The sequence below is a fragment of the Leptidea sinapis genome, chromosome 23 (genome assembly GCF_905404315.1).
Source record: "Leptidea sinapis chromosome 23, ilLepSina1.1, whole genome shotgun sequence".
Taxonomy (NCBI): Eukaryota; Metazoa; Arthropoda; class Insecta; order Lepidoptera; family Pieridae; genus Leptidea; species Leptidea sinapis.
In genome coordinates, this window is record NC_066287.1 from 8748196 (window position 1) to 8770930 (window position 22735).

Genomic DNA, 22735 nt, shown 5'->3' on the forward strand with positions numbered 1-22735 from the left:
CAGCCTACAGATCATCTCATGGTGGTACCACTACCCATAATTCTTTGCACATCAGCGGCTCCACAAAAGAGAATTTTTAGAAGAATGTTTGCTTGTTTACGATTGAAAAACCATAAAAAAACGGCGCAATTAAACACTTATTTAGTGGTTAAAACGGAAACGTGTCATAAATAATAAAATACGATAAAATAAACTCAAGTCAATTGACTATCGCATATTTTATAATCGCACCGAATTCGGAGCGAGACAAATTAATTTTTTATCAATACGTCATGCTACCTGTACCATAAAGATTGATTCATATACTCGTGCCATTTACATTACAATACCTTATAAGTATAGTATGATAATTTGTAGCCCCAAAACATCCTTAAAATGTATGACGTCACAGTATTTTGTATGGTATTTGTGTTGTTTACAAAAACTATACCGAGTATCGTAACTATTGAGTCATTGTATGTACTAGTTAGTTGTCTTAGGTCGTGAACGTTTTTTCGTTGATATAAAATGTGAATGACCTAACCAGACAGCCTCAACAATAACGATACCTACAAAACACGCATAGAATAGCGCTGTTGTATGATTATTTAAACTCGTTTACGCGCGACTTTGTGGTTAGCGTTTCAAGTCAATTCGTGCTTTGTGTCTAACTATTTAGGAAAGGGATGTGGGTTATTTCCTTGCTGTTAAAAAGACGATTTTTTGAAAGCGTTGGGATATTTATTGCTTTATCATGGTGAACTCACAATTATACGATTATTATTTTAGTATCATTATAAATTTTATTTTTTGTAACTTAATGTTATAATTTAAATACTCACAGCTTTCTCACTGTTTGTAATACCGTAAGGAAACTCCAGGTCTAATTTTAAGCAATAGTTATAAATTTGCATTTAGTTTTGTAAATGACTGATTGTTTTGTAAAAAAATAAATAAAATAATAACTTAACTAATTTAAGAGACAATACGTGGTGCAGGTTCAGGCTGACATAAATAAATATAACATAAGCTGGATTATTGTTACCTTATCTTATTATTTCTGGAATGAGACGCCATCTAGATGCATTTTTTGACAATTGCAGGTAGAAGTGTTTTAAAATTAAAATTAAATTTCATAGGTGAATGAACAACTTAGCCGGTTAGTGATACAGTCACCTTAAATATTGTATGCTGTATTTAACCCTGGTCCGACTTTGGTTTAGGTAACAAAAAATATCCGGCAAGAGAATGGCAGCAACCGCAAAAAGAGGAAAATTTAAATGAATAATACTTCAATTATTCTAATATAAGAAATAATATCTTTCAGTGAATGGTTTTCGTTGTTAGTTAACGTTGCGTAGGTGAGCGGAAATTTTGACAAAAAAATGGAGACAGGCTGAGAACTATATGAGCGTACTTACCCCCTTATTCATAATGGTCCGCTAACTTTAAACAGCCGCTAAGGAGTGTTTTTTCTCATTCTGACTTAGGTCAATAGAAAAAGACAGAGTGAGAATTAGCAATGCTTTAAGTTGGCAGACTATTATGAATAAGGGGGTTAGATTTTGAGGTCAGACTTTACTCACGTAAAACATAGCTAAGTGTTAGCTTTAAATTACTTTTAATTTCGTTTTTTTAGTCATTTGACAGCTGAAATTATATTGAGCTTAAGCTAAGACAGCCTAATGCAAATTATGCTCAGGTCACACTCAGCTCAGTTTTGCATAAGTAAAGTCTGAGCAAGTCGTACATACTTGACTTATATAATCTACTCACATGGATCTCATTAGAGATGAGTTTAACCTATGCTTGCGAAGACAGAATAATAGAACAAATTAGTATTTTTGGTGAACGTAACGCTTTTATTTATTAGTTACTAGCCGTTACCGCCCGCTTCACCGTACGAATTTTAAAAGGAAATAAAATAATGAAGGAACGTTGGAATTCGAAAAATAAGTAGCCATAAACCATCTAGAATAAATTTCGCATAGAATGGTGGTTGTTTCATGTCGATACGATCAGTGGTTTAGGCGTGATTGAGCCTCAAACAAAGACCATGATATATATAATAAATATAGATATAAAGATTGCTCCTATAAAGGTATGTTAGGCTTGACCTTATCCATAGAATGTTGATGTATCATGCTTGCAGTAGGGGTGGTAAATCATATAACTTTGACTTTGAACTTTTGTTGAATCACTCGCTAGTTATTGATTAGAGTCGTAGACACAGTTTTGCAAGAGTTTAGTGAAAGGTCGGCACCGTTCTTGTAAGTTAGATGACCTTCACGCCATTTTGTCCATCTTTTGCATGAAATAACGTAAACCGTAGATAAATGCATTTTCATCAAATATAAGTGAACTAACACGTTTTGAAATAATAAGCGTTCGAAAATAACAAAGCCATTGATTTAATCGATATATAAACACAACTGTATCTATTATCTTGGTTTAAATGTTGTCATAACAGAAAAACTAGTTGGAATAACATTTGAAATTCTTTGGATACTTGTACAATAATAATGCACATAAAATTAATAAAGATTTATGCGAACCTTTTTGATTAGTTGTATTTGGTCGATTACCCATAATTACGCGAAACGATGATTTTAAAATAACGTTGGCAGACATATTTCGGAGAATAATTACAGGATTGCACGTCATACTTTTTGTTCCTGCTCAAGGTGGAATAACCCTTGGGTAGGTCAACAGAAAGTCAGAAGTTGAACACTCGGATCTGTAATTATTCATTTTGTTCACTCATAATTATTTGTATATTAAAATAGTTACATATTGTCGCATTTAACAATAAGCGTCTGGGACTTTATAATGGTCGGCTATTCATATTATAAATTACATAAAGCTGTAACAATTAATATTATCAAATATACTGTTTAATTTGATGACAATATTCTGCTTTGTTAGCGAAGAACAAATGTTAATGATTGTCAATGTGACTTTTGTTAATCCTATTAAAATAAAGAGTGTTTAATTTTGCTTTTAACAATAGGCACAACTTTTACAATTCTGACAAACTCCGTTATCATTTCTAGATTGGTGATAACCTCAACCTCTACTATAACGAATACAACAAGACTAACTGTGCAATGCTCACTTTATGAATCAAATGTAAATAGTTCCTAGCCAATACTCAATGCAGTAAATGCAACACAGTTTAAAACATAGATGCAGAGAAAATTTAACTCGATCCACAACAAACAAATATTTTTAATATGTGATATCTGACTATTAGTATGACATGCTTGTGGTGAACTACCACGTCAGAATCACTGACGCAGATCGGAATCAGAATCACACTGATACAGTTTTAACCAGTTTCGGGGTGAGAGGACCCACCCTTTTTATTATCATTGCAAAACCGTTTTGGAATTTAATTACAATTAACAATGAAACCATGTAAATAATTAACTAGTATTATATAATAAACATTGTTAATTAAGTACTTAACTTCAATTTGCAGTGAGCGTAAAAAATAAAAGAAAGTATTACTTATTATAAATAAAGTATTAGTATTATATTAGAACATAGCGCTGTGTTTCCAACTCGATATAATATGACTGCTTAAAAAAACGCAGATACCCAATGATATACCAACTAAAGGATGGAAACCCTTTTGTGTTTTTTGACAACCTCGGTGGATGCTTTTATGCAATAATAAAGCATTACTGGCCTTGAGAAGGTTTATGGAAGTTCGTGGTGTGTGAGCCGTAGTAACGTAAGACTATTCTATAATAAGAATAATTAATTGGGGTACAATATTAGTTACATAGTAGTTGTTACTGTTAAATATCTGTTACAAAGTATACATTGGTACAAAGTAAGTAGCTTTAATATTACAAGTATTCTGGCCTCACACTAGGATTCCCTGTTTCGTGAGGTCCAGTCTCTTCCGTACGTAGTAACTGAACAAGTACTACTATTCCTTGTTCCCTTTATTCCAATAGAAAAATGTATCAATTCATGTACAGTTCATATTCGTTTAAGACATCAGTGCTATTTTACTTCTAAACTGTAACAGCATGTGTTTTGCATAATATTGAATGCAAGTTTTTGAAACACTTTCTCTACGGCCGCGGCTACTCGTCCGCATACCTACACCTGCTAAATGAGATAACGGGGCTTACCACACGAACGAAAGCAAACGTGCGCCCGCGCAGGCCTTCGAGAAAGTGCCGCTTCCACCCCCCTACTTACTTCCTTCTCTTGCCGTTGCGCAAATGTGTATGTGTGAACCGAGTTCTGAGACAACGGAGATTACAAAGGCAAGTTAAAATGGCGCGCTATTTAAATTCTCACGTTAAAACTTAGGTAGGAACCGATTAATAATGTAAGATATTTTACAATATTCATTGGTTTTTTATTTGATGAAACAGTTTAAATAAAAATAATTGTATATTTAATACATTTATGATCATTTTAAAATCTGCATTCTACTATATTTATATGATTTGGAATGTGGCGATTTAATCCAGTATATATCTGTAAAAAAAACTATATCTAGTAATAATCGGAATAGATTATTTAAATAAAGCACATTAAAATAATAGTACTGGTAACATTTAGGTTAATACAATCGTCTATTATTTTCCGATATAGTACTGCTATCGTAGTGTCGCTGGGTCATGTCGCTTTGCCCCCTGGTTTTCAATTACTTCATTTGCATATTGATTCAAATTCTAGGCTAGGCGACAATAAGTCGTAAATTAAAATGGTTATTCCAAACCATTAAAAAAATTGATGACTTGTAGCCACAAAGTTTTGAGAATCTGTCAGCATAAATACATTGACAGTTCCAAATTCCAATCGCTATAGAATGTTATGGCTGCATGGCTCTTAGCCTTTGCCTTTTACATTTAAGGGAAGAATATTAAAAAACTATATAGTGCGATTTTGAATGAATTTGTTTTTTTATTTCAAAATTGATAAAAGTAATGTTGTGTGATAATGAGTTTAACCTACGTTACGATTTTTTTTTGCCCATAAACCTAACTCGGGAATTTTCTTGTGATTGAGTATATTGAAAGATGATTAAAATATTCTCCTTTTATTGTATTATAATTAGAGCTGATAGTCTAGTTACCAAAGCTCTAAATAACTAACTAAATAAAATGAAAAACTCTGTTCTAGCATTATCACTAAACACAACAGAAACGCAGAAGTGAAAAACTGAAAAATATAAATATTTTAAGAATTATTTTTAACTAGAAATTATTTTAACAACTTATTATACATAAAGTAGATAGTTTTTAAGATTAAAGTTTATTATCCATTTTTTTTTAAAAAGGAACTATTATTACAAATATAAAAACAAATAAATTTAATAAATTATACAAATACATATTTCATCAAAAATAATTTATCATCATAATATTCAAAAGCTGAGCATGGGAAATTAAATATAAAACGAATAATTTTGATTCAATTTTCAAATTTCTGTCAAACATCAAATGTGATACGTCACAGATTAAAGTGCATAGAGTAGTAGTTGGTAAATTTTTCATTTAAATAGGGCATGAACATGTCGACATCAACCGTGACGGGAACCCATAAGTTTCCGAAAAAAGTTTTCACTTCAAAAAATAAACAATTAAATGTTGTGCTTACATATTACATAACCATAACAATAAGTTTATAAATAATTAATATTGCATAATAGTATATATAATATTAATTTTATTGTAGTAAATGAATAGCATGATAATGCTACACCTAATTATGTTGTGTAACATGCAGACAAAAACTCTCAAAGCTAGTTAACATGGCGGTAAGCTGTCGCGAAAGTGTGAATGATCCGTGCTGTTGATGTAAATTGTGGATGTGATCGACACAATCGCTATCACAGCTGGAATCAACACTCGAAGTAGCACAGCGAAGGGCGTGATAAATGAGTCGTCTTGCGACATCAAAATGCTACTTGTAAAGTGGCCTATTAACCAGTTAAGGACGGCCGTAGAATCAGAATTAGTAGAGACTACGCTCAGGAATTTCACATTGACATTAGCAGAACTCATTCTTAATCACCTCATAACTAATGTATTGCTAGTTAATTAGCAATGGATCTCAAAATAATGAAATTTAATGACAATTTTAAAGCAATTTTTATTATTTTTCTGTTTATTTAGAGTATTGGTAACGAAATCATTAGCTCAAACGCAAATACAATAAAAGAAAAATATTTAAATCATCTGTTAACACGGGACCAATAAAATTCCTAGTGTAGACCTAAAATTTTATCTTTTGTTTTAAAATAAGAACTTGTCACAGATTTGTGATTATTCAGTATTACACATGACTTTTAGTCATAGAGGTAGACGAAACAATCAGGTCGAAAGGCTTTTAATTAAATCAAAAGCAGTGAATTTTATTTCGAATGACTTGTAAAAATCGTTTTGTCTTATGTATTTGGCCGTTGCGAACAGTAGATACCTACTACGAGTATGTCGTTGCGTTCCATTTTGAAACTGGGTCACTGTGTCATGGCGGCCGCACCAAGCTCAACGCGATTGGGGCGCAATCTTTAAAATTTATTATCGCTGTTAATTCGTTACTTTAAATGTAAAGCGGCAGAATCCACTAAGATTTAATAACTAATTGAATGTAACAAAGGCGATTATTTTGCTGAATCAAATCAGTAAATTCTACTTTCACTTTACGTGTGGCCCGTCCAGCGAAAGTTGCAATCACATAATTAAACGTTTGACATAATGCTACGTGAACTTTAAAGATATTTTTCGAGCAGTAAAAATATGTAAAGAAATCTGTGAGATTTTTCTAAACGGATTATGTTGTAAGAAGTGTTAATGACCATTCGACGCGATTGTAAGTACTTAATTTCCTTAGCATTAGTGCCTACAAAGGAACAATGTATTGACTATAAGATTCATACTTTCTTACCTAAATATATTTTATTGTAATACCCGCTGTTTTATCTCAAAGCGTACATTCACGAGTTTAATCAACAGACAATCTCTACAAGTACAAAGCCGAAATATCTGTCGTACTTTTTCTTTTTTAACAAACGTTGAGAAATTTGGAGCAACAGTGGATGGAGGTCTTACCTCTCACCGGGCGCGGCGTCTCGATGAAAAGTGAAACCGCTGCGTTATGGCCCGCCATTCGTCGCTGCTTGTTCCGGCTTCTTGTTATATCAAGTGCAATAATTATAGAGCCGTGAATCGTAAATCATGGCTATGACCTAAATATTGTTGAGCCTTGATACTATAGGAATCTTTTAATCGCAGTATTGCATTGTCTGTTGAATTATGGTGGAGGAGGCTTGAGGGGCGCGGGGCGCGGGCGGTGCTTGAATGTAGGCAAGTGTGACAAGGGCACGCCCGTACTCCGCGCTAACACTTCCAGTTTCTAACGCGCTCCGTTTGTGTTTCGCAACTACCCGCACACCTCAACACGCCGATGCACGCCTGTTAGCAATTAAACCCACACGTTAACCAGTTCATAGCACAAGGTATTATCTAGAGCATGAGAACAGAGAAATACCAAGGTCTTACATGCATAATAATATAATCTCGCCTGTATCCCATAGGGTATGCTATAGATCTCCATTTGACACGACTGAGTATAAACTGAAACCAACGTATAACTAAAAGTTTTTTTATTTCTATACTTGACCAAACCCGTTTTCAGTACCTAACGTTCCCGATTCGATGATGGAATTTATGCATAGGTCAAGCCCATTGACACGGCCATACCAAAGCCACGAGACGCGTTGCCGACTCTTAAGTCTGTCTTAAGTCGGAGTATTCTCTTGAGGAGAGTGTACTCAGACGTTGCTTAGGATTTACTTACGCAAAACTTTGCCGAGTGTTATAAAACGCGAATTTGACTTTTGCATGGGTCTGTCTTAGCTTAAGCTCAGAATAATTTCATCCGTCATAATGACTATTAAAACGAAATAAAAGATTATGCTAAGCTTACACTCAGCTTATTTTTACGTAAGTATAGTCTGAGTCTATTCAAGGTCTCTAAGTAGTATCACATCCCAACATCCTCTACTTCTATCTATCGTCGCAATATCGATCTCAAACCAATTTCCAATCTGTCCCTCTGACTACCAAGGTCCTGTCAGTATTTCCGTTTCGATTGATTGCAGCAACAAAGGATACTAATTGAATATAACATGCGAAATAGATAAGGGAAACATTGCAAGGTTACATTGCTTGCAATAGAAATGAAACGACCTTCTACTAGCTACCGGCGAGGTGAGCCGCTAATCCAAGGCAACATACTGCCGGTGTTAATTTTTATTCATTATTATAATGTAATTATTATTTTCATTTCCTTGTTCGTTTGAAATTAAAAGTTATCACCTGTTTTATTTGCTGACTTTAACAGTGATTACGACTATATTATGCTTTTAGTTAACTAATAACTTTATATTTTTAAATCAGTTATGTAGTGAAAACAACAATAAAATGAGGAAACAACATTTAAAAAAACTTGTTTCATTACACTGGTGGCATTTTATGATGGACTATTTGTCCGTTCATGAAGATTCGAGTATTAAATATTTCATTTTAAGATTTATTATTGGCATTTTTTTTTACAATAGGTAAACTAACAAAAGTCATGACACAATTGGAGTGTGTGTCAGAACCACTAGAATACGTGTTGGATTTGGCGTACTCCGTCGTTGCACTTCTATAATAAAAAAAAAACTTTATTTCTGCAGTAGAATAATCTTTAAAGCAAATTAATGATTTTTTATAAATCGTCTTTAAAATAAATAGATTTTTCAACTAGTAGCATTTGTGTTTGGGTCACACAACACATAACCAGCGCAAGACATTGATAGACGCGGGAAACAAAAACGAAGGGCAGAAAATTGAGGTGTCGTGCTATTTTGCCAACAAAAAGTTAGGAAGTTTGAATTATCCTGATGCACCAAGTATTGTTGAATTCTTCCCGTCAAGACTCAAGACTTGAAGATAACGTTATTTCATTTGGACAGTGTTGCTCACTTGTCATCTCATTTATCTGCTATTAAGATATAGGAATTACCATGTTTCAATCTAAATTGATTGCATGTCCTTTTTATTTTGGGGTTTAAAATACACTTAAATCCTGTGATCTATTGTGTCCCCTGTTTGCGCTGGCGTACCTGCCCTCATTTCCCTGTATCTAAAAAATGAGATGTGGAAATCGAGGCTACTAGTTAGGAAACCCGTGTGCCCTGACGGTGCCGAGATTTAAATATTCCATCATGACTTTTAAGAGGCGTAGGATCCTCAGATGGTGTAGGTAGGGCATGTCTTCTGCTTTAAGTAAAGGTACTTTAAGACACTCCAAACTGATTGTGTCATTGGCCTCGCATTTAGGATGTGTTTGGAGTCTTCACAGCAGAAGCACAGGCACCCATTCTACATGCCCTTAAATATAGAATTACAAATAGAACGGAATGTCATCAATTCCACACTATAGTTATACGTGGTTGAAATTAGAAAGTTCCTTCTATTCTGAATAATTGTTGTTAATACTAACCCTTGCATGTGATGTGCTGGTACTTCGATGGTAGCAGATGCCCTGCGACGGTCGCCTGCCATGTCTGCAAGTCTGGCGAAGTCTGTGTCCACGTCAGCAAGCCTCGCAGACTTACGGGACTCCATCAGCCGAATTTCATCCAGTTTTTTCCTTAATTCTATTGGAGCCTGTAAAAGAGAAGACTTGATATAGTTTCTTTATATATAAACTAATAATCTATCCTACAAATCCATGAGGAATTATATGCAAGTACATGATGAATATTCCTTAATGTCTTTTATATTACTGATGGTTGTTATTTCAAGTTTTTTTCGAGTATGGGACGTTTAATTATTTGATTTTGGCTATTATATTCCGTTAAAAAATTAAATGTGCTCTGCTATAACTTCAAATAAACCAGAGAGGTTGAATATTGATTGTCATCGTCGTTTACATGAGCACTAAATTCATTGGTTGAAAAAAAAAAAATGCAATTGTTATGGACCACTTATGCAAGACATTCAAAAAGTGTTGCATGTGTAGGATCAATATTGGCGACCTTCGCGCGAGACAGGCAAGTGACGTCATGACCTAGCGATGGAAGTGGAGCGAGATGCGTTCCGTGTCACAAACTTTATTCTTATGTAATGTTACCTTAATCAATGACTCGTAATGTCAGTATATAGTGTTGGCCTACTTAAAAAACTAATATTCTTATTATACGTTGGTAGATTACGTCAGTACCTACAAGTCTTAGTCGTCACTAAGACTTGTAGGTTATGTTTCATGGGCCTGTTTTACGGGAATCCAAACATACGAAAGGGTATGGCCCAACTGTAAGCGATTTTTGAGAGTCGATTGCTCGAATTCAATGACAATACTCAAAATTAAATGCAATGCATGGCTTATTATTATATTTCGCTTGAACCTGTATATATGATTATTATAATATATATTTTTGGACATAGTTACCTTCGACGAAGATCACTGCTTATTTTGTTTATCTACAAAGATTCTAGAATGCGTCTAATCGTGGAATTTAATAATATGTAATTAAAACAAATTTATTTAACCCTACTAGGCCAAACATTAGTAATATATAGATTTATATGTTATGCAACACAGCATTGAAGCGGCCGTGATTCAAACGAATAATCGAAGCATGTGATACAAACTTGAAAATATCATTCAATTACTTGTTGACATTGCATTTTCGTCTCAAGCTTCCTTAATCAAGTTCTCCTTCCCGCTACCGAGTCCGGAGGCCTAAAAACGCCCCCACAGATCCTCCTAACAAACTCTCGTCTGCCCTGGATAGCCTCTTGGTATCCGGGAATGATCAGACACATGTAGACTCACCTCCCATTTGTGATCATCCATCTGATGTCACTTAGTCCCAATAAGATAGCACCTTCTGTGCTATATCCCAGGGTATACTCCCAAGGGAGTGCCGATTGCCCCTCTTTCCCCCCAAGAGAAGGTTGCTCAGAGCCAACCTCAGGTGATGTTTAGTGGGGTAGGCACGTAAGTGCTTGTGAGTCCGACATCACCACCTATGCATGAGCATTCACCACCTCCCTCCCATTATCCCAGAGGGTAGCAATTTCTCCTTTGTCTGGGCGTGAAAAAAAAATGATATTATATGTAAATGACGCTATAACGCCCGTCCGATTCTTCCGTTCTACGTAATGTTCACGTCAACTGGAGATACGAGTATTATACAGTGTTATTTACATTGTGCATCAAATGATGTATGTGTTGCGTCAATGTAGTTTTCCTCTTATATTATTACGTATGAACGTATTTGTACAACTGGTTTTTTAAGTTGTATTTAATTGTCATAGGTTTTTTATGTTAGGCTTTGGGCTATGAAAAAGAATTGGGACATTCAGTAACTATGGGTCTAATAAAGGTGCAGTCTCGTCCTCTCGATTCTTATAGGTCCCGCGAAATACTTATTTAAGGTAGTGCAAGTAAAAGTTATTCTGAAGAAGATCAATTTATTTATTTTAAGGAATACTGTGGTCCTCACCACAACGATATGCGTAATAGAAACACCAATGCGAAAAATACAATTATTTTACTGGCAAAAGACACATCACAGTTTTTTGGGCATTCGAGACTCATTTTAAGCCTGTATCTATTATGTTCACAAATGAGGTTCTCTAATGGAGTGATGAACATTATACCAATCAAACGAGGTTACACGCTCGCTATTAACAATCATTAGCCTGAATTGTGAAATGTTAATTTTATTATTATTAATTCCTACTAACTTGGATGAGTTTAGAAATAAACCAGTTTATAGTTATATTGTGAGACTCTTCGTGTTTTCATGCTCTGCTTTTATATCGCAAATAATTGTTTTTATTGTAAAAAAATTATCGTTACTAACCACGTGTTACTAACTGCTAAAAGATTAAATTCAGTGCTATTAAAAAGATTTAGATTTATTCTAAGGAGAAAAAAAACAAAAAAGGTAAAAATGCGTTCTACAATACAGAACTTTATCGGAGTACACTAAACTAAAGGCAAAAAGTTTTGGTAAAACGAAAAAAAAAGTCTGAAATATTAAAGAATATCTTTTGATGTTTTGGTAAGGTTGGGTTAGATGAAGTCTAGTGGCACGTCGAGAAGAATCTATGTCGCCGTCTAGTAGACGTCGCCTAACTGAGTGGTTTTCCTCGAAGAAGGAACTTTGAGGCCAGGGGCAAGTAGGATTTTAGGAAGTGTTAGAAACGACATTCTTGGATCCTTTTACTAATTAACAGACCGGTACATCATGTCGTTGCCTTGGCAGGAATACGGCAAAAAGGCATATCCTAAGAGATACCGGAAGAGGTTTCAGTAGATTTAATGTTAAAATTAATTTCGTGTAATCCTCTGAATAGAAAGGGTACCCGCCCTTACCTCCTACGCAGGGATATGTAAAGGTCTTTCCTCTCAGTCAAAGAATAGTAAGAGAAGAAAGGTTAGGTTAGGAAGTTTAGATCTATGGACGAACCATAGAGGAACTCAGAATTCCCCTAATATAGTGGCAAGATTTTCGAGACATTGGAGAAAGTTTCAGTAGATATTAACGTCTAATCCTCTGAATAGAAAGGGAGTATGCGTAGGGATATATAAAGGAATTTCCTCCTATACAATTAATGTAAGGTTAGGTTAGGAAGTTAGACCTCAATGTTCCGAAAACAACGCGTCTCCAGCAAGTGGGGGTTGGAGGAGTACAACACCTTCCACTCTCCCTTCCCCCGCCCTCTCTAATGCCCTACGAAGGTAGCGTGGTGGTCTTTAATAATAAAAATAAACTTTAATAGACAGCTAAGCTGTATAATATCCGTTTCTCGTGGATGTGTTTCTAGGCATATCACGAGGCCTTTCACTTTTCGAATACTCTGTATTATAATACTCATTGGATTAGCGAGAAATACATTTGAAATTTAAAGTTACATTCCAATTTCTACAAAGAGTTATAATATCAGATCATATAGAATATCTCACCTGATTGTTTTGATTTGAATTTGGTAATAAGGAATCCTCTTGTATTCGATTTATTTAAAATTAATATTAAAATATTATGAAATAAATATAAATATTGGGGTGTTCCGGTTTGAGAGCGTGAGTGCCAGTGAATTTACAGATATATTTGGCATACCATGTTAAAGTATCATGGTGACGTGCTCAGTGAGCTGTGTAAGCGATTGTATCTCAGTATGCTACGCGATAGCTCTTTTTGTAATATGTTACGACTGTAATCAATCCACGAATATGCGCCCAACTTTTATATATAGTATTTAAAGTAGGTAATCGGGGAGTCATACACATCCACTCCCATTCAAGACCCTAGGGAGGATGGGATGACTGAATAACAGCGCTGCATGGAAACATGAATCCATAATCCCATCTCATTGCCTAATTATGTATTATATTTTTTGTAATGTTCTGTATGGCAATAAAGAATTTCTTTATTTTATTAACTTCTTTCTTTACAGAGAACGGTCAATGGAAAAGGGCAGAGAGATTCACATAAATATTCTGTATTACCAATTTAATCCAGATAATTCAGTGCTTGTGTAACAAACATTCAACCGTACAAACTTTCTCATTTATTTAGTATGATAGTGTAAGAACTGACATATATGCGAATATAGTATCAAGGTTTAGAGCGCTATAGATACAGACACGTCTTCTACCTCTCACTTCCTCAGCTCTATTCAGGTTATGTAAAAAGTGACGACTGTTACACAACAATCAACTCCATCTGGTGTCGAAACCTGGCCGCCAGTAAATGCCAGTGAAAGTCATCGAGTGACTTTGACACGGTAACTATGAACCGCGTTATTATTATGGCATTAGTGATTAGAATCACTCAGCACTTGATCAATTTAATTACTATTATCCACGCTTGCACTCCAGTATCTTAAGCTAAACTTAGAACTAGAGACAAATACCCTTTTGAAAATAAGTCCTAGCTGAGGAAAATTTCGATAATTTTTTCTTCAATTGCCCCTTAATGAAACCTTCTTTGTACAGTTTTATACCACCAGTTGGAGGCTCCTTTGCACAGGATGCCGGCTAGATTATGGGTAAGCAGTAAAATATGCTCCCTGTTGTTATAATGAAATTGTTTCACAGCAGAACTATCAAACCGTTCGTCAATAAATTATCTCATAGAAAATATGTCTATACAAAACAAATATTGGAAATAAAAATGTTAATGGGTCCCAAATCGAAATAAAAACTACCCTATCGCTCAAGTTGCACTAAACTACACTGCATGAAGTAATCCCCATTAAAATCCGTGAATTAGTTTAGGAGTGCACTGGGATAAACAACGTGACACATAATTTATATATATTAAGATTATGTTTGTATATGAAGAATAATGCTGAGGTTCAGGGTCAAGATGTCAGTATTGTTATGTTCTCTATGTATAATGAGTTCCCGGAAAGAATGCCTCCGTATAATCAATCATTACTTAATGATTGCATATTATTATATTATAATAAGACATTGCATTGAGGATAGAGGAGCGGATCGCTGAAAAACAGCGATGCATGGAAACATGAATCCATAATCCCATGTCATCGCCTAATTGTGCATTTTATTTTTTGGGATATTCTGCATGGCAATTAAGGGATCAAAGGAAAGGAGCAGACAGATTCCCATAAATATTATCTCATCCAGCTAATCCAGTGCTTGTATTGAGTGCAAATATACGATTTGCGAATAAAATAAATAATGGCACTCAATACATATTATACCTACATAATATAACTAATGAAAATCTTAGATCATTTATTCGTGTATATAGATAGACTGTAACAGCTGTGAAATCGTCAAAAAAATCGAGATTGACAGTTATCCTCTACTTTGAGCAATGCACGCACACTAACACAAAGTGACATACAAACCTGGCTTGTTTTCATCGGTTGTCTAGCAGCAAGAGGCTGTATTTAGACGAAAATAAATATTTAAGATTAAAATACGCATTCCCCCTTAATGTTTTGAAGCTTTAATAGTGCGAACGGTACCTATAATTAAACAGCCGTAATTATCTTAAAGTAGGCAGGGCTTAGACATAACAGGAATCTGGTTTGCGAAAGTTCGACCGGCTCTATTGCGTATCGCTCGCGCCGCTTCGCGAAACCGTTACGTGTGTTTACATTACTTTATAATGTATTTGATTTTATAATTAAAATATTACAACGATGAGTCGGTTTATATCTTAAAGTATTCCTTTGGAATTCGAAATTTGAAACAGGCTAACGAAACTCTCTAAGAAAAAGCGATTAACTCGATTGTATGAAACGTGCAGTCATTGACAGATGACGTCAATAATCTTATAAAAAACGGAGATAGCCAAAATTCACTACGTTTTAAGCATCTGTTCACTTTCAAACTTAGCTGTGTTATATTTCGTGGACAATCGCGATACTGTAATTAGGTACCTACTACTATTTCAAACTAATTTCAAATCACTGCACATTTCATACTAAACTAAATTTCAATTTCTACTTAGGCAGTCCCGCCTCTTATAACGTAAGTATCTAGTATTTACATCCTTTTTGATTGGAAATGTCACGAAACGAAAAACAATATACCACATTTAGCGATGTCTGTGTGCGTTTTCTGTGTAACAAAAGCAAACGATTGATATAATGAGTTTTAAATGCAAACAACCTGTCCCTAGTTGGTAAGTGGAGTACAATGTATAAAGTTCCAAGTGTGAGTGCAAGTTTGTAAGTAGCCATTTCGATTTTGGCCTAGATAGGCAATTTAGACCGCTAAACCGCCGACGAAAAACCAATCTGACTGTAACAGAACGTTTCTTTATAACTTCCTTATGTTTTACCAACATAAGGAAATCACATCACAATCTCTTTTGTAACGGACATTTCAAAAGGAAGTCTTATTATAGGTAATACCTTAACCATCGGTTTGCAATAAATGAAGCATTTGAATTTGAATTACAAAGGTTTATCATTTGAAAAGAAAAGATAAAAAATTAAAAGAAACTTAATGATATACCATAGAATTGATCTGGTGAATGGGGTTGAACCAGAAAGTAGGTATCTAATAAAGAAAAAGTTTCTTTTACAGTGTAAATACAGTGCTTGTATCTGAATAGCTACGATAATGGAAGCAATAATGGACGGAAGATCTAACCAAGTCAAAATCTCTCGCGGTGACTCGCAAGACTGCGTATAATTACGTATGTATTGTATTTCAAGCGAAAGTTATTGCTAACAAGTGGCATTGACTTGAAAATCCGCGAGTCATTGGCGATACGATACGTTGCGTGTTTGCTGATGATGGCTATATTATTTCTACACCAGTTACCAATCCCGTGCCACTAAATAAATTAAAAAAAAAAACAGTTACCAACCGTAGCCAAAGAGTATAGGCTCAGACCCTGTCAGCTGTCAAATAGATGTTGTTCTTTGTTTTATTTATTTAGAGCAATGGTAACAAAGATTTCAGCTCAAACCAAAATACAATGAAAGAAGAATATTTATATCATATAGAATATCATTTTTCAATATACTCGATTACCTGAAAAACGCCCTTTAGGTTTAAGGCAAAAAAATCTTAATGTACTTTAGACATCCATTTTTATCAACTGCTTACTCATATATTATATGCTTGTTTGTCCTCCATTTCCCTATATAAAAAATATAATCATGGTTGAGACATATAAAGCCATCATGAGGCCTATAGTAGGCACTTTTGAGAACTCGGATTACCGTTTTATTGTACATTCTCTGTGTCTATATTTTAGGACTTAGAACGTTCTAGAGATTGGTAGCAATAACTTGCCGATGTTGACAATATTCTATATTATCTATAGTAGGAAAGTACAACGTTTCAAGTTTGAATATTTTTTTAATTTGCTGTTGCAGGCATACTCATCGACACACAGTTGACCCTATACTAACGGTATATTTTCGTTGGAAATTGACTACATCAGATTCTCATAGCCATAATTAAGTATTTGTTTTCTGTAAAGAGTAGTTTGGAATTACGCGAATAGTTCAAGTTCAAACGCAAATATTCATTTTATAAACAACGTCTATTGCGCATTTAGAAATCATATCAGCTAATATTCCGCCATCTTGATTCTTGATGAACGCGTTGTTCCGTATTACGTAATATATCATAATACCAGTTGCTTGGCATTGAAAATAAAGAAAAAACAGTGTCTTACGTGCAAGAAAAAGTCTTAACGTAGATTGTTCATTAACATTTTTTATTACTAATTAAAGATTTTATTCTTATGCAAATACATTACTGACAATGGAAATATTTTCAATAAATATCTTTTAAATCATTTTATTTCCTTCAACATGGGTTAGTAATATATGAAATTTTAAAATTATGTAGACATTACATACAAAGGAGTATTTATTAAGCTTTATCTGTGAGACAAACTATGTTTTTGTCATTAGAATAGAGGTCGTAGCCGTATAATTTATTGAAATTTAAAATAAGTATTTGAATCACAAATTTCCCGACCTAAATTGAAAGGACAATGGACTAAATGTTTTTTTGTTCATAAAACTTGAACCGATAGAGTCGAGATAAATGACACGTATCAATTATTCAATAAGATTGCAGTTTAAGTTTGGCTAAAAGTACTTAACCAAATAGAGACGCCATTGACGATAAAAACATCTCGGCGTCTATAGCAGTTAGAGTACGCAATGCTGTGTATAGCCAGAGGGATGGGTCGCTGGTCGCACTCACCACCAAATCATGTTATTGTTAAAAATAGGTAAAAAATAAGCCGGTATAATTACACTTAAATTGATCATCCTGCGTAACATAAGTAACATTACAATAAGATCAAATTGATGCCAAAATACGCAATTATTTTTAACAGTACAACAGTGGTTTGTTGCTGTGTCAACGTCTCCTTTTAGATTAGTAGTCTTTGGCCGCGAGACTCGAGTCAATAGTCACGATAGCACGCATGCATAAGTTATTTAGTGACAAGGATCGTGTGCTATTTAATGGGTCAACTGCTCTTTATAACACCTAGGGCTTTGTTTCAACTTAACACGCGTTTCAAATTAATATGCATTCATATAATTTCACGTCATAGAAGTTCTTTTATCATAAAGTATAGAAATACAAATAATAGCAACCAAAAGCACACACAGCCTTAATTTAAATCCTAAATAGAAGATAAAAAATTGGCAGTTGTTGAGACTATGATAGAAGTAAAATCTTAGAACTTTACGTATTAAACTTTTAAATTTCATAATGTTCAAAAACATATTATTAATTTCAATTTATTTTTTAAAAAATTTAAAAACACTATTTCAACAATGCACAGTATATTATTATATATATACATTGAACTTTTCACTAAATCTAAATACGTCAGCTGTATAACTACAGCTATACTGCTTTAAGCATTTCGGTGACGCGAACTAGAGATTTCACCTATCCAAAAAGTGTCTAACTATATTTATATATAATATATAATGTATTATTTATATTATAATAAATATATTTATTATTTATTTATAGCGTCATAAACATGTCGGTGATGCAAATGCATAAAATTTTCCCCTACCAAAAAGTGTCCAACGCGGCTTAGGAAGTTTTCGCTTAAAAAAACATTATTAAGTAAACTTATAATACTAATTCGTTTATAAAACTTAAATTCGAGGCGTATTTAATTGTCCTTAGCATACTTGAAATGTTCAAACTGGTAAGGAATTAACTAATAGTTCGGATGTGTACTATTAAATCAATCAATTGGTTTTCAACCTTGTATGATCAGTGAATACGAAGTGTTTGCAAGCGGATGCAAGTTACCAAGCACGCGAATAGCCCGAACCTTCTGCAACACCAACCTTGCCCCAAAAATGGCCGACCTACATTACGTGTAAGTCAAAATGCAACGAGCGTTTTTATTGCCGCCATTCTCCTTGAAACGACTGTTATACACTTTGATACTGCGAATCTAATTTAATCTGCTTTGCTGTGCAAATTTGTGTACTTTACGGAGAATTATAAATCGGTTAAGACCTACTTAAAGATCTGCTTTCGATGCGGTTTATAACCGGCATTAAATCGATTATTTTTAAGCAATGTATGAAGGAAGTATTTTATCGGTTAGCCGCAGATAGGAATGCCAGGATGCATGGCTAAAGTGGGTGACCTAGTTGGCGAGTTACATACAGGTCACGACCTTATCCTATTGGCGTACTCGCTCCGACCTAGATCCTCAGTTTCAGCTGCGAACTATAATCTAGGAGTCTGGACTGCAGTTGGAACAATATTCAGTACATTTGCGAACATATCGCCTACACAAATTAAAATTATATTTTGTACAGCCGAGACAACTTTTAGCTCATTCATGAAGTCTGCGTGACGTAAGCACTACAATTTCAGATTGTGCGTCACTCGATACGTAGAAAGCGTAGGCATGACGTGACGATGACGTCACAGGCGATTCACAAGCTAGATTAATTTGATGTTGATGTAAAAATGCGCGGAACACTTGCGTAAGCTTGTTACCACACAATCAAGAATGTGGAGGCATTTTCGCTTAGAAAAGTGAGCGCTTTACCTTGGATTATCTCTGTGCATGGTCGCCTCTCTATTCTTAGATAGTATCAAAATAGCTGCGAATTAATTCGAGAGGTCGGGTCGGTTGATCACGCAGGCGTCATGACCCAGCCTGACCCAAAAACGTATCGGGGCCTCCGCCCCCCGTGCCACTTGATAACGGATACCGGGAACCTGTCCGTCATGAATAATATTCTGTATGTACAGACTGACAACGCTATGATATTACGCGCTGCAAACCGTTACGCTGTTGACCTAATAAGCTGTTACTGGCCCGTAGCTATCGTATGTAATCAATTTCCATTATAAAATTCTGTTCGTAATTTAATATGTCGTAATTAATACTTTAAAACAGTTTTTTTTTATATTATAGAATGTTTTTACAATGAATGCTTTACAACACGATCCCAGAAAATGTACAAATAAATGTGTTACCAAATTCAAAAAAAGGTAAAGGTTACTATAACATAAATGACTTAATAATACCACAGATTACTTGATTTGATTGATTTTTAATTGATTTTTTTTTATTTTTGTTGAAATTTTTGTTCTTAGGTTTGAGGCCAAACTATTACGAATAGGTTGTAGATTTTTGACGTTCAATAAGTGATTATAAATTTATTAATTTAAATATAATTTTATTTATTGACTTTAGGACGGCTTCAGATACTTAAGGTAATATTCAATTTTCTGTGATGAGTCTACGACTTTTAAAATTTGTTTTTACGTGTTCAGAATGGCAAATTCGAGTGGAGGTAAATTTTGATGCGGGCTAAGCGACGCCATTGCCACGTTTGGTTCAATATCAGTGATTCTAGGTTAGTGGGTCAGTATGCTAGAGGCCCACAGCGCTCCCTGCACGCTGCGTGTCGCGTCGCGCGTGTTATTATATCTAACTGATCTTCACGACGCCGGCTCGGACGGACGCTGAAGTGATCGAAGGCAACACTCAAACGCGTCGACTTGCGTCATCGGTTACTACACACGTTGCTGTCGCTAAGTGAATCATTACGACCTTTGCCTCTACAACATTTTGTGTAACACTCATTGTTCTACGTCAAGGATTATAACAATTTCGACGACACAACGCGCCGAAATTTCTACCAAACCGCCCACGCTGTAACGGTACTAGTATTACTTTAAACGAAATCTAAAAACGAGTTATTTTGCGTCTCTGACTCAACGAATGACCGGTGACGCCACACGTCAGCCATATTGTTTTTGTGCTATTTAATAGCATTGAGTAGAACGTAATAAATAACTGTTGCTGTAATTTTAACGTTAAATAGATGAAGTATAATTTTCTAAGAGTTTAGATAAGTGAATCATGAAACTATTTCAAGGCGAATCTATCGAGGTCAGACATAAAGGGCCGGCGTTGCCTTCGCCGCGACCATACCCGTCACCCAGTGGCAGAACTGATACATCATATTACACTAAAATACTAAATCAAAGTGGATTAAAAAAAAAACTTTATAATTTATTTTTACTTAGTTAATATATCATAGTAAATGATTATAAGCTCGGAAAGAAAAACAGTTCAGATTATTTTAAACAGAATAATCTTAGACAGAGTTTCATGCTGTTAGACAACCGATAAAAACAGGCCATGTTTAATACATTAGTGAGCGTGACAAGCTACGTCTTACACTCGCGATTTGTATTACAACCTCAAACTATTTTGAGCAATTCACGCACACTAACACACGCTAACCTCTATAGGTTACTCCTAAACTCAATTTTTTTCGATCTTTTCACAGCTGTCACAGTCTGTCTACATTCTAGACGTATCAATGATCTAAGAAAATAATCTTCTTAGTGTTGCAAGCGTAAAAATAGTAATATTTCTTATTTGTAACATGAAAATGAAAACCACATTACCAACAGCCACATTGAATAACGAATTAAAATCATTCTACATTATACTCGTCTCATATCTTTACATTGCACTCGATCGCTACTTTAACAAAAGTAGGTCAAATACAATAAAAAAATATGTTACGACGCTCATGATCACTTCATCGATGTTTACATTCTGTTATTTCTATACCAGTGTAAAAACAAATGAGTACACGATGCTCCCGTGGAGAAATTGACAGAATGGAACAAAGAAATGACATTGTCATGTTATTAGTCTACTCAGTGTACTACTTCACGTAAAAGTTAAAGCATAGAGTATTAGTCTATGGTCTAGATTAATAGTTGCCTAACTGCAGCTTTGCTTATCATTATATATTTTGTATCACAATATATTTCACAAATAAATATGTTATTAATATTTTAAGTCATGAAATAAATTGTATTATTCATTCAGTGTTATATTAAGCAAACTGAAACTTTGAGCATTGTTAAGGATTTTTGATCTTTGCTGGCGCTTGTTATTTCTATAGCGTGATTTACTCTTTGTAGTGAGAGTTCCCAAACACGCTTAAAAATTATTATGTAGTTAGTCGATAAAAATCGATTAAATAGGTAAATTTTTAAATGATTCAATAGCTTATAACCATATCAAGTACAAAACGCAACAGTCAAAAGTGAAATTGACAATAATATACACGCGATTTCCACGCTAGACTTACTATGAGCGTAAGTGTGTTCGTTATAATATGTAAAAAAAATAACTCGGGCGGAGAAATTTAAAAATAGCGCCTATAAATTACTTCTCAATTACATTGCTTTCTCCAACAAACAATAACAAGCAAAACGGAGCGTATAGCTATTGTTGTATGTAAGGAAATTACCAAGACAAATTATTTTTTGTCATCGAGCTTAAATTTACTTGATTATGTTTAACTTTGTGTTAGAGAAGGTAGAAGTTTGACCTGATTCGTGCCGCCGAATTCTACCTTCGCACGACATGCATCATATCTAATCACCATCATTTAGATTTCAGTGCGGTTTTCAAGAAACTTTCAGCCACGTGCTAACATAGTATGGAATGAGCTTCCTTGTACTATGTTTCACACAACACAACACGACAAGTAATTCCTCTGTTAATGGAGAATGTGAGCAGCGGTGATCACTTAACATCAGGATATACGATCGTTTTTCTATCTCTTTTAAAGCAGAAAAGGGGAAGATTCACTAACAATAAACGTTTAATTTAATTGTATTAGTGAGTTTACAACGCCTATACAATAATTAACTATGATAATAAGTTGCTCCAATTACACAC

At 34.5% G+C, this 22735-nt stretch overlaps 1 protein-coding gene across 1 annotated transcript in view; it reads right to left on the bottom strand.

Moving 5' to 3' along the window:
- The window catches only part of LOC126971209 (zinc finger protein 395), a 73783-nt gene that overhangs the window by 42617 nt on the left and 8431 nt on the right, over positions 1–22735 (bottom strand). The window contains exon 2 of the mRNA XM_050817386.1: positions 9499–9665. Coding sequence (XP_050673343.1) covers positions 9499–9665 — 167 coding nt within the window. The remainder of the gene's footprint in view (positions 1–9498; positions 9666–22735) is intronic.